This window comes from Cyanistes caeruleus, unplaced genomic scaffold (assembly GCF_971803275.1).
Source record: "Cyanistes caeruleus unplaced genomic scaffold, bCyaCae1.hap1.1 HAP1_SCAFFOLD_100, whole genome shotgun sequence".
Taxonomy (NCBI): Eukaryota; Metazoa; Chordata; class Aves; order Passeriformes; family Paridae; genus Cyanistes; species Cyanistes caeruleus.
The window spans coordinates 802,741-813,997 of NW_028255902.1; the positions used below are offsets into that span (position 1 = coordinate 802,741).

Sequence of the window (11,257 nt, forward strand, 5' to 3'; positions counted from 1 at the left end):
GAATTGTAAGTTTGGGTGCTCAGTCTCTCTGCTAGGAGGCTCCTAAACAGCCTAAATGCACTGCTCTGATATTGTCATTGGTATCTGGGGCTCTCAGGGAGGCTCTGGCATCTGCAGCAGCTGAGTCAGGCCCTGCCCTTGGGATTGCTGCCAGGCAGGTGTGTCCATGGGAATGGGGTGTCCCAGCTTCCCTGTGACCTGTGGGGCTGTGGGCAAAGCAGTCCATGGCAAAGGGGAATGAGCTGAGCCCCTCCCTGAGATCCCATCATGGGCACACCTGGGGATCTCCTTGCTGTGTCCTTCCAAGCTCTGAGCTGCCCTCCTGGCTGCAAATCTGTGCCAGAGCCTCTCAGAGTTCCCTGAATGTCCCACGGGGAAGGGCAGAGATGCCACAGCTGAGGAAATGCTGTTGGCTCTGCCAAGGGAGCCGTGAGTGTCCTTGGCAGAGGGGGGTGCTGAGACCTTGCCCACAGACCTTTAGAGAGGGTGAGACATTCAGGGATCCCTCTGCTCTGGGCAGGGTCTGGTTTATGCCAGGGTGACAAAGGAGTGTGACTGTGCTCTGATTCCAGCCAAAGGTGCAAACCCAGGGCAGTTGGGAACAAGCCCATCCAGCCCCTCACCTTCCCTAAGCCACAGGGAATCCTTTGCCTCTCACATCTCTCAGTGGGAAATTCTGAGTGCAGCAGAAATGCTGGGGATTTCTGACCTCAGAGAACCAGGAATGATCTCTGGGCAGTAAAACAATTCCTAAAACCAACTCCTGCTATACTTTAGAAGTGTGTGTGCAGATGGCAACAAGCCCTTCTGCATTAGGAGTGATTCTTCTGACAAATCCTGAATTTCCAGCCTTGTCCCTCTCCTGCATGGCCACAAACCCAGGGCAGCAGGGCAGGGATGGCTCCTGGAGAGCCCCCAGGAACAGGCCTGGCTGCCCCCGGCACACTCAGACAGCACAGCTGGAGCTCAGTCAGGGACCTGGGTGAAGTTTTCCCAGAGCAGAAACAAGGGTGGGTGAGTCCTAGCGGGATAATCTACAGGGAATGGCCCAAGTTTGGCTCAAAGCAGCCTCTCCTGACTTGCCACTGTCCTTTGTCCATGAACAGGCCCCCAGGTGCAGCCACAGCAAATGTCCAACAGCAGCTCCAGCAGCCACTTCCTCCTGCTGGCATTGGCAGACACGCGGCAGCTGCAGCTCCTGCACTTCTGCCTCTTCCTGGGCATCTCCCTGGCTGCCCTCCTGGGCAACGGCCTCATCATCAGCGCCGTAGCCTGCAGCCACCACCTGCACAGCCCCATGTTCTTCTTCCTGCTCAACCTGGCCCTCACTGACCTGGGCTCCATCTGCACCACTGTGCCCAAAGCCATGCACAATTCCCTCTGGGACACCAGACACATCTCCTACACAGGATGTGCTGCACAAGTCTTTTTCTTTTTGTTCTTCATCTCAGCAGAATATTTCCTCCTGACCATCATGTGCTACGACCGCTACGTGTCCATCTGCAGACCCCTGCACTACGGGACCCTCCTGGGCAGCAGAGCTTGTGCCCACATGGCAGCAGCTGCCTGGGCCAGTGGCTTTCTCAATGCTCTCATGCACACAGCCAATACATTTTCCCTGCCCCTGTGCCAGGGCAATACCCTGGGCCAGTTCTTCTGTGAAATCCCACAGATCCTCAAGCTCTCCTGTTCACAATCAAACCTCCATGAACTTGAGCTCATTGCAGTTAGTTCCTGTTTAGCACTTGGCTGTTTTGTGTTCATTGTTTTCTCCTATGTGCAGATCTTCAGGGCTGTGCTGAGGATCCCCTCTGAGCAGGGACGACACAAAGCCTTTTCTACCTGCCTCCCTCACCTGGCCGTGCTCTCCCTGTTCCTCAGCACTGCCATATTTGCCTACCTGAAGCCCCCCTCCATCTCTTCCCCATCCCTGGATCTGGCAGTGTCAGTTCTGTACTCGGTGGTGCCTCCAGCCCTGAACCCCCTCATCTACAGCCTGAGGAACCAGGAGCTCAAGGCTGCAGTGTGGACACTGATGACTGGATGGTTTCAGAAACATTAAACTGCTGGCCAATTTCTGCAAATCACTTTTAATAAAAGTCATCTTGGAAAATTTCATTTTGGAAGTTCTTTTCCTTGTTTTCCTTGTTTTTACTTCCTTTATATTGTCCACAACAAAATATCATTATTTGTGCCATTTCTCATTTTGATTCTCTCTACCTTCCCTAGGGCTACAGACTGTGTCAATGAGGAGCTATGCTCTTGGTGTAAAGTTCCTGTAAAGGAACTAAAGGATCTCCCAGCAAAGTTTTCTCCAGAGAAAACTTTTTTCCCTTTTGTTCCCTTCTCTGGAGCTGCAGCAGCAGTGTCTGTGTGCAGAGCTGGGGGCAGATCAGTGCTGGCACAGCAGCTGTGCCCAGGAGCAGCAGCACTTGGTGTTGCCAGTGCTGCTCCCGTGCCACTGCCCCGCTGCCCTCCTGGCCCTGGTGTTGCTGCAGGGCCTGAGTGCTCTCGGGGCCGGGCACAGCCCTGGGGGTGGCAGTGCCGGGGCTGCAGCAGGGACAGGCCATGGGCACTGCTGGGGCAGCGCTGACGCCTCAGGGCAGGGCCTGGGGGCTCCAGGCTCCTTGCCCAGGCTCTCTCAAGAACACGGCCAGGCCAAAGCTCAGCACAGAAAACCCCCGTGAGCAGCCCAACCAGTGCTGAGCACAGGGGAAGAATCATTGCCCTGATCTTGCTGGCCACACTGTTCCTGATCCAGGCCAGGAGCCATTGGCCTCCTTGGCCACCTGGGCACACTGCTGGCTCATGCTCAGCCTGCTGTCCATCAGTGCCCCAGCTCCCTTTCTGCCTGGCTGCTGTCCAGCCACTCTGTCCCCAGCCTGTAGTACTGCAGGGGTTGTTGTGGACAAAATGCAGGACCTGGAACTTGGACTTGTTAAACCTCACCTTGTTGGGTTTGGGCCCTGGATCCAGCCTGTCCAGCTCCCTGTGCAGAGCCCTCCTACCCTGCAGCACATCAACACTCCCAGCCAACCTGGTGTCACCACGGTTCCATGGGGCCCTAGAGTGTCACAATGGTCTCCAGGATTCCATGAGGCCTCCCAGGGTCACAGTGTCCCTTTGGTTCCATGGAACCCCTTGGCATCACAAAGTCCCTTGGATCCTTGGGCCCCACAGTGTCACAATGGATCCTTGGTTCCCCAAGGCCCTGCAGTGTCTCAGTGGATCCTTGGTTCCATGAGGTCTCACAGTGCAGCAATGCTCTCCTTGGTTCCACAGTGTTACCATGGCCTCTTGGTCCCAAGGGCACCACAGTGTCAAACATGTTTCCTTCATTCCATGAGTCCCTGAGGAGCAACACTGTCCCCTTGGTTCCATGGGGCCCTGCAGTGTCCCAAGGGCCCCATCATGACACGAGGTCCTGCTCTGTCACAATGCTCTGCATGGTTCCACAAGGCCCTGCAGTGTCACAGGGGCCTCTTGGTTCCATGAGCCCAAGGAAGAGGTGGCCTCTGGAGTAGCAAAATTCATTAGCATTCTCCAGGTGGCTGAGGATCCGTCCTCCTTAGAACAGGAATGAACAGAAATGGGCACAGCTTTCTGGCTATCCCAGCTTTGGGATGGGCCCTGGGCCTGGAGCAGGAGCAGCTCCTGAGAGCCCCAAGACCGGGGCACTTGTGCTGTCCTGGGCAGATGAGATGGCAGGAGGGGCTGCAGAGCTCTCGGCACCTCAGGGAGAGGGGAGCAGGGCACCCAGGGAGCCTCCTTTTCCCTTGGCCAAGCACCTTCCCCCATGGCTGGGGCTGAGGCCTCTCTGAGCTGCAGCTGCTGCTGTGCCCTGCAGAGGGGCTGAGGCCGTGGGGCAGTGCCCAGAGCAGCCTGCCCTGAGCAGAGCTGTGGGGCCAGAGCCGGCTGGGCTGTGCTGGGGAGAGGCCCTGGCTGCTGCTGAGAGCTCAGGGCAGCTGGGACAGCTTGGAGGGAGCTGGGCTGGGCTCAGAGAGCCTGCCAGAGAAACCAGCAGTGTCCATCTCAGCCTGTGTGAGCGTGCAGGGGCAGGACTCAGCCCAGGCCTTGTGGGGCAGGGACAGCGCCTGCAGGGCAAGGGATTGAAAATAGGCAAGTGGCTGAGAGAGGAGGCTGCTCTGTGCCCTTGGTGGCATGAGCAGAGCAGGGAGGGGACCCAGGGCATTTGTCACCACCAGGTTCTGTCCCCAGGTGTTGGCAGCCCTGGCTGCTGACCCCAGGTTTGGCTTGTGCTGAGTTTGGCCGTGGCCCAGCTCCATCCTCCTGTGGGCTCAGGGCCTGTTGCTGGCCATGGCCAGCCCTGCCCAGCCTCTGTGCTGGCCCAGAGCCCGGCAGAGCCCGGGGCAGGGCTGTGTGTGCAGGCCCACAGGTGCCACGGGCTCTGCAGGAGCTGGGAGAGGCTGCCCAGCAGGGAGGCCATGGGGCACAGAGCCCCAGGGCTGCTGTGGGCACCACGGCACAGGGGCCGTGCCCACCTGCAGTGCTCCTGCCCTGGGCTGGGTCTGCACAGGGGCTGGGGCACCATGGCTGGGCCAGCGGGGCACAAAGGGGCCACGGAGCCGCTGCCAGGGCTGGCAGCAAGGCCAGGCACAGAAAAGGAATTGCTGTGCATGGCCTGTGCTGGCCAGGGCTGGCTGTGCCAAAGGCAGGGCTAAGCCTCTCTTGGTGCCTGCAGGAAAAGTCCAGAGCCCAAAGAGCCTCCATGGCTGTGCTGGAGACCAAGACCAGAGGAGGAAAATGCAGGGCTGCCACCAAGCAGTACCCTCGTCACCCAGACAACTCTCTCAAGGAGACATTTAAAAAGAATTACAATTTTTTGTGTCTTCTGAGTTGGATGCACTGCAGAAATACCAGCAAGAGATTCTGAGGAGCTCAAAACAACAACACAGCCTTTACTGGCAACTATAGAAAATCAGAGAAACTTTGACAAATGGTTTAATATGACAGTCAATAAACAAAAAACTTCTCAAAGCATTAACTTGGCCCATTCAACTCCACAAACTCTAAGCCTGTTCATTTTAAGTTTCTCAAAGTTTGCAAGAGGACAGAAATAGGAAACACAAAATGAAAGAAAGACAAAAAAGCCTTAGAGAAACACACACAGAGATACCAACTCCTGGATTCCAGCAGCATTCAGATAGAAATTCCAAGAGGAGGTAGGCTCAAGATGTGTGTTTGCCTTGTAGTCAGCCTTAAGTTCCCCTTGGTCTTCCTGGGCCCTTTCCCCAGGTGGGATTTCCGGTCATTTGGTCACTCAGGAGCTGGGCTGGGGGCTCCAGAGGTGGGTGTGGAGCATTGCCTTTGGTGTGCCAGGGACTGGCAGACACTGCAGGGCTGGGATAGAGGCTCTGGGGGGATTGGGGTTCCAGGGCAGTGCAGTGCTGGGGTTACAGGGCACGACAAGGCTGGACCTGACCCTTCCTCCCCTTTGAAACACAAATTGTTTCGAGCCAACAATCTCCTCCAGTGTCTCACAATAGGCAAAGCTGGAGGTGGAATTCCAATTTTGGTCATGGGCACCTGGCTGAGATGGACAATATTTTTCCATAGGAAGGAAAGCACAGAGACCCAGTGTCATGGAGTTACTTTACCTTTAAGGGAGTTGGAGTTGCTGGGAAGTGCTTGGAGTCTTTTCTCCTGACCAATTATCGGTCATTGCTGAGAATTGACAGCAGTTTAGGCCATTGAAAAGTGGGATCAACTTGTGAACCCTACTTTAAAATGTAAAAGCAGAGCTCTCTGGGTTCTCTTTGTTTCCTGGCTGTGGAGGGTGGCGGAGCTCCAGGCCTCCCGTCCCTGCCCAGGCCATGCGGCCGGGCGGGGATGGGGCCGGGCCTGCCCCGTCTCCCGGCCGGGAGATGGGGGGGCCTGGGGAAGGTTTTCTCCGGGCCAGGCCGAGCCGATCTCTGGCTCGGCTGCAGGTTTTGCTGTAACTAATTCACTAGAAACTGCCCAGTGAAGAAAGAGACAGGCCCTGGACTTGCAGCTGGTTAGAACAGCGACCACACGTTCTAGAGCAGCCATGAGGAACTTCCCATCGCAGACGGCTCCAGCTCCTGTTCGGCAGAGATCCCCAAACCATCTACAAAAGCCTGGGCAAGATTTTAACTCTTTCATTACCCAGATGAGACTTGCGGATTAATCTTTTTATCCAGAGAGAGAGAGAGAGTGATCAACATGAAAAGAGACTTTATAAACTACCAGTGACAGGAAAGAAAAGAAGCTTCAGGAAAGGTAGAGAATTAAGAAGATGCTTTAATTAAGCTGAAATATCTCCCTGTTAAAACTATGGAGATGGACAATGAAGTCTTGAAAAGAACTCCTTTAATTCATGATATAGGATCTAGAGAGGAATAGTGTTCAAAGTGTAAATTTGAGTAAAGAGTAATTATAGTATAGTGAAGTGCTGGGAGATTTGAAGCCTTGAGAGGCAATGAGAAAATGTTTTCTGGTGAAGCTCACAGAAACAGATGAAAAAGACTTTTTTTTTTTTTTTTTTGCCTTTGAATAACTTATCCTTAAAAATGCTATCTCTAGACTCATGGCCCATGCACACTTCAGAGTGATGTGAAAATGAGAGGAGTGAACTCTAATAATAGCAGCTCTGAGCAGCTAACATTAGGGCAATAGAAAACTATAACAAAAATAGTTTTCTTGTGAGAAATTCCATAAATTAACAGGAAGAAACTTCTGTTTCTCTATAAAGACTGGTGAAAAGACTAGCAAGAATTGAGACTGTTTTAACCATCAAAGTTCCAGAGTTTTTGTCTCTGTTGTCATGTGAATGGGGAAGTGGTGGGTAGATAGGGGATGGAAAGGTTTTTCTGGAGGTTTATTCTGGTGTTCTTATTATTGTGGTTTGTCAATAAACTTTCTTTTTTTTCCCTTTTAAGTTGTATGCCTGTTTTGCTCTTGTTCTAATCCATATCTCACAGCAAGAAGTAAGTAATTTTCTTAGTTATTGGTTTAAAACCACGACACTGTTCTTCATGGTGCATGCTTCACTTGTTGCTCAGGGGTCTTCAGTCTTCATTTGGTGGTCTTTTGACGAAGGCTTACACTCATCCTCGTTGTCCTCTGGATAACATCACAGGCTGTGCGTGTGTACTAAGTGTTGTGTTATGTAAGTAAGCATTGTACTCTACTAATTAGTCTTATATTTTATAATTTTCAGGCCCTATGCCTAAAGTTGTTCCAACTTTATCCATCTCAAGGTCGATTTTGTCTTAGGACATTCCTTATCTCAAAACTACATTCTGTACCTTAATTTTAACATGTAACATCTGTAGAGGGGTACATCTGCCTTGTAACACCAATTCCCTTGATTGCTTCTAATAAAAACTTTCCAAATAGTTATAATTTAGTTAGCATGAATCATTTCCATTTATTACAGGAGGGTGTGAAAACAGGAGCATTGTTTGGTGTGGCCTCCTCTCTGCCTTTGACACCTTTCAGTGCTTTGAGCCAGCCAAGAGCTTTCTCCAGGAGTGCAATGAAGCAGCTGTTGCTGCTCCCAGCTCTGGCTCTTCCCAGTCTCTGCCCCTGCCTGGTTTTGTCCCTCTTGCTGTGCCCTCTGTTCCCCCAGGGGGCTGCCCCAGGCTGAGGGATCAGATGCAGGCACTGCTGCTGCTCCCTGGGGACCAGCCCCAGTTTGGTTGTTGCTGTCAGTGCCAGCAGAAGCGGTGGCTGGAGCAGCGGGTGCTGACAGTGGCCCAAGGCCCGGGGCTGGAGGGGTCCCTGGGCTGGGGCTGGGAGGGAGCTGCCCCTTGTTCTCCCTCTGCCTCCCGCAGAGCTGGGCCGGGCACAAGTGGGGCAGCAGAGCCAACAGGGAGCCTGCGAGTCTCTTGCAGCCGTGCCTGCTCAGAGTTTGGCCTTGGAGCTTCAGGTGGGCAAAGGCAGCTGCTCTGCTCCCTCTGTGTGTGCCCGTGTTCAGCAGTGCTGCTCCATCAGTCTGTGCCCAGCAACGGGGAAAAGCCTCAGCCCTGCAGGGCCAGGAGCTGCCGGGCTCTGCCTGAGCAGCTCAGCCAGCGGGAAGGGAGCTGCTCCACACGGGAACCAGGAGCAAAGGACGTGCCTTTTCTAGGACATGCTTTCTGTAAAAAAACAACAACAACAACAACAAAAAAAACCAAAACAAAAACCTAAAAACCAGAAAAGAAAACATAAAAAAGAAATGAAAGATAAAAATTACCCTCAAATGTGTAGTGAAAAATCATCTATAACTCTGGAGTAATAAAGAGGTAACTGATCTTCTGAAAAAGAGAACTCAGCTTTGATTTTAGTTCCTTAGTTTGTACACGTGCTGGTGGAAAGGATCCATTAGCTGCCTTCCTTGACAGATTTGATGGATGTTTTCCAATATCAAGATATTTTACACTGCAATTAAAGGAATAGGAAATTGAAATACATGTTCTTCATGACTGTGTCTTGAGTGTAGAAATTTTGCAGTTTGAAACTTGGACCTAAAGTGTTGCAAATGGAAGTGATAAATCCCAATGGACTGAGTGAATGCAGCTTTTCCTATGGGATGTGCAGCACTCCAAGGACTTCCTCAGTGGGGCTGTGGCTGCTTGGAGCTTTGTCCTGTGCCACTCCGGGATGTCATGAAATGGGACTTCACCTGCCACCAGCCCAGGTCACGCTCTGCCACCCCAGCTCCTTGGACCTTGTGTTCCCAAAGAAGACACAAGATGTTTCTGCTGCTCCCCCTTTGCACAGATCCACAGAGAGCTGGGATTATCCCAAGTCTTGTGTCTCCATTGTGCCATATTCCTAAAGAACCAGCAGCCCATCCCGACGAATATGGTGAGTTATGTGGATGGTTGTCAGCTCCCTTTCCTGCCTAGAAATCCTGAAACTGCTTCTAAATGCTGTTCCCTTCAGCTCTTGGACACCTACTGACACAGAGCTGGGAAAAAAATGCCCTGGCCATGGCTTACAAGGTGAGTTCTGCCAAAGTTAGAGCTCTATCCATCCCTATCCTTTTAATATATCTCTACGTGGAGGTGTGCATGGATGTGTCTTGGATGGAAAGGAAGGAGTGTGCAAACAACGTGACTGACACTTTCACTCTCTGTGTTCATTCCATACTCATGGGTAGAAAGATATTATGGAAATCTTTGCAAGGACAGAGCTTCTGTCCATGGATACAGAGACATCCAAGAGCCCCTGGCACAGACAGACCCTTCTGTCCATGGATACAGAGACATCCAAGAGCCCCTGGCACAGACAGACATTGCTGTTCTTCAGCCAGTGACAGGATGAGTCCCTGAGACTGGGGCTTGGCCTTCCTCGTGGTGAGGGGCATCAAGGAAGGCTGCAGTGTGATGGAGACTGTGATGGGCTGAGAACTCACTGGGGGAAAGGAGGGAGCAGTTGTGAAGTAAAAGGCAGGTGTGGGGGACAGAACTGTTCAGAGAAGGGCTGAGCTACAGCTTGAGCAAGCTGAAAAATGTCATTTGGGGTCATCCCAGATGGATTTCATTTCAGAAGTTATGGAACAAGTTTAATTTTTGGGGGGTGTCATGTTTTCCCTTGGAGGTGGACACTGTGCAGACTTGAGCTGCATTGCCAAAATGCTCAAGTCTCTGCTGCAGGTCACAGCGTTTCTTCTTTGGCTGATCCCTGCCCGGTGCTGAGCCCAGCAGAGCCCTGGCAGAGCCCAGAGCAGCCTCAGCATCCGCAGAGCCCGGCTGCAAGGAGAGAAAGCAGAAACCGCCCGTCAGCTGAAGGCTCCTGTCCCCTTGTCCCAGCCAGCCGCGGTGCCCAGGCCATGCTGGCCGTGCTCAGAGCTGGGCCCAGAGCTGCCCATCACTGCTGCCTTGGGGAGCAGAGCAGGAGGGCAGGACATGTGCCCAGCCTGCAGCCAGCCACGGCAGATCCAGCCCCTCAGCAGCTGCCCAGAGCGGGATGCTCCTGTGCCCGCTGCCATCTCCCAAAAGCTCTTGTCCCAGCCATGCCAAGGAGATGAGGACCCACCTCACACCATCCGCTGCCACAAGAAAAGCTGGTCCCAAACGATGTCCTCAGTCTTCTCCAAGGGCACGGCCCATCCACGCCACAGCTGGTCCCAAGCACTTCCTGATCCAGACTGGACCCCACCTAGAACGCTTCCTTTAGAAAAACAAACAACAAATTAATGAAAATAGGTTACAGACAAAAAGGGGAAACAAGAAAAATGGTAAAAAATCTTATGTCTGTCAGGAGCTTGAGGAAGGCCCAACCCCTACATTCTAGGGAAAAACCCACCCATGGGTGAGAGAAGCCCATGCTTTCTCCCTTCCCCCTGCACTCTCCCCCAAAATCACGGTGATCCCAAAGCAAAGCAGGGGAGTGGAGCAGCCCAAGCCCTTCCTTGCCTGCACAGCAAAGCAGCCGTGCTCAGGTTCTGGAGTCCCACCTGTGCTCCTGCCATGGGGGTTTGTTTGTGTCGGGCTGGCTGCCCCAGCCCCAGCCTGGGGCACGGTGGGTGCTGGGGGCTGTTGGCAGGGCCAGGATCCCACTCCCATTTCGTAACCACCCCAGCCCACGTCCCCAGCCCTGCCAAAAACCAGCTGGGCAGCCACTGAGGAATCAGCTGCATCTGCCCCAGCAAAGGGGAAACCTTTGGTTGCCGGCCAATGCACAACTCTGGGAGCATCCCCCTGGGTCTGGACTTACCTGAAAATTCCCTGTGGAGCCTGGCTTTGAAGAAGGTGCCAGAATCAAAGTCCATCATCGCCAGCTCCCGCTGGCCAGGTGCAGGAAGAGGTTGTCATCCTTGCTGCTGTCCTCCATGTCTCCAGCAGCAGCAGCAGCAGCCCCACCTGGTACAGCTTCTCCAGGGGCTCCTTCTTCCCTGGGGTGACACCAGGCTGTCAGGATTCTGCCCAGGGCCCGGCTGTCAGTGAAGCAGGACAAGCAAAACCAGCTCAGATGGTGCCCACCAGTGCTGGGCAGAGCAGCTCAGCTCCAGCACAAGGGCTGTGTGTTCCCATTCCATGACCCCAGTGCAGTGACACAGGCAGGACAAAAAAGTCTGGGTTTCTTTGCTGCTGATTGCCAGGGCATGTGTGGAGCTGTAACTTACCAGGTCCCTGCATCACTGTGCCCGTGGCTCTCTCCCTTCTTCTAGGGCTGATGAATATCCTGCATCCAGGGATCACAGGACAGGTCTTCTAATGAGGGCCTGTCCAAGGAGTTCAGGGATAAACACCACCTGATCAGAATCTGGCAGTCTGGGGAGAGAAAC

At 53.3% G+C, this 11,257-nt stretch overlaps 1 protein-coding gene and 1 long non-coding RNA gene across 2 annotated transcripts; one reads left to right on the top strand and one right to left on the bottom strand.

Moving 5' to 3' along the window:
* The first annotated feature begins 1,129 nt into the window (after window positions 1-1,129).
* Window positions 1,130-2,062, top strand: LOC147646390 (olfactory receptor 14J1-like). The gene has a single exon (XM_086873558.1). The coding sequence runs from the start codon at window positions 1,130-1,132 to the stop codon at window positions 2,060-2,062; it is 933 nt and encodes a 310-aa protein (XP_086729684.1).
* Window positions 2,063-10,006: 7,944 nt separating this feature from the next.
* On the bottom strand, window positions 10,007-11,257 carry LOC147646391 (uncharacterized). Its single transcript, XR_015281894.1, has 3 exons — window positions 11,096-11,257; window positions 10,687-10,906; window positions 10,007-10,140 (listed from the first exon to the last, which is right to left on the bottom strand). It is a non-coding gene; the product is annotated as an uncharacterized LOC147646391 (long non-coding RNA).

Coding starts and splice junctions, on each gene's coding strand:
- LOC147646390 (XM_086873558.1), top strand. CDS start 1,130: ATGTCCAACAGCAGCTCCAGCAGCCACTTCCTCCTGCTGGCATTGGCA.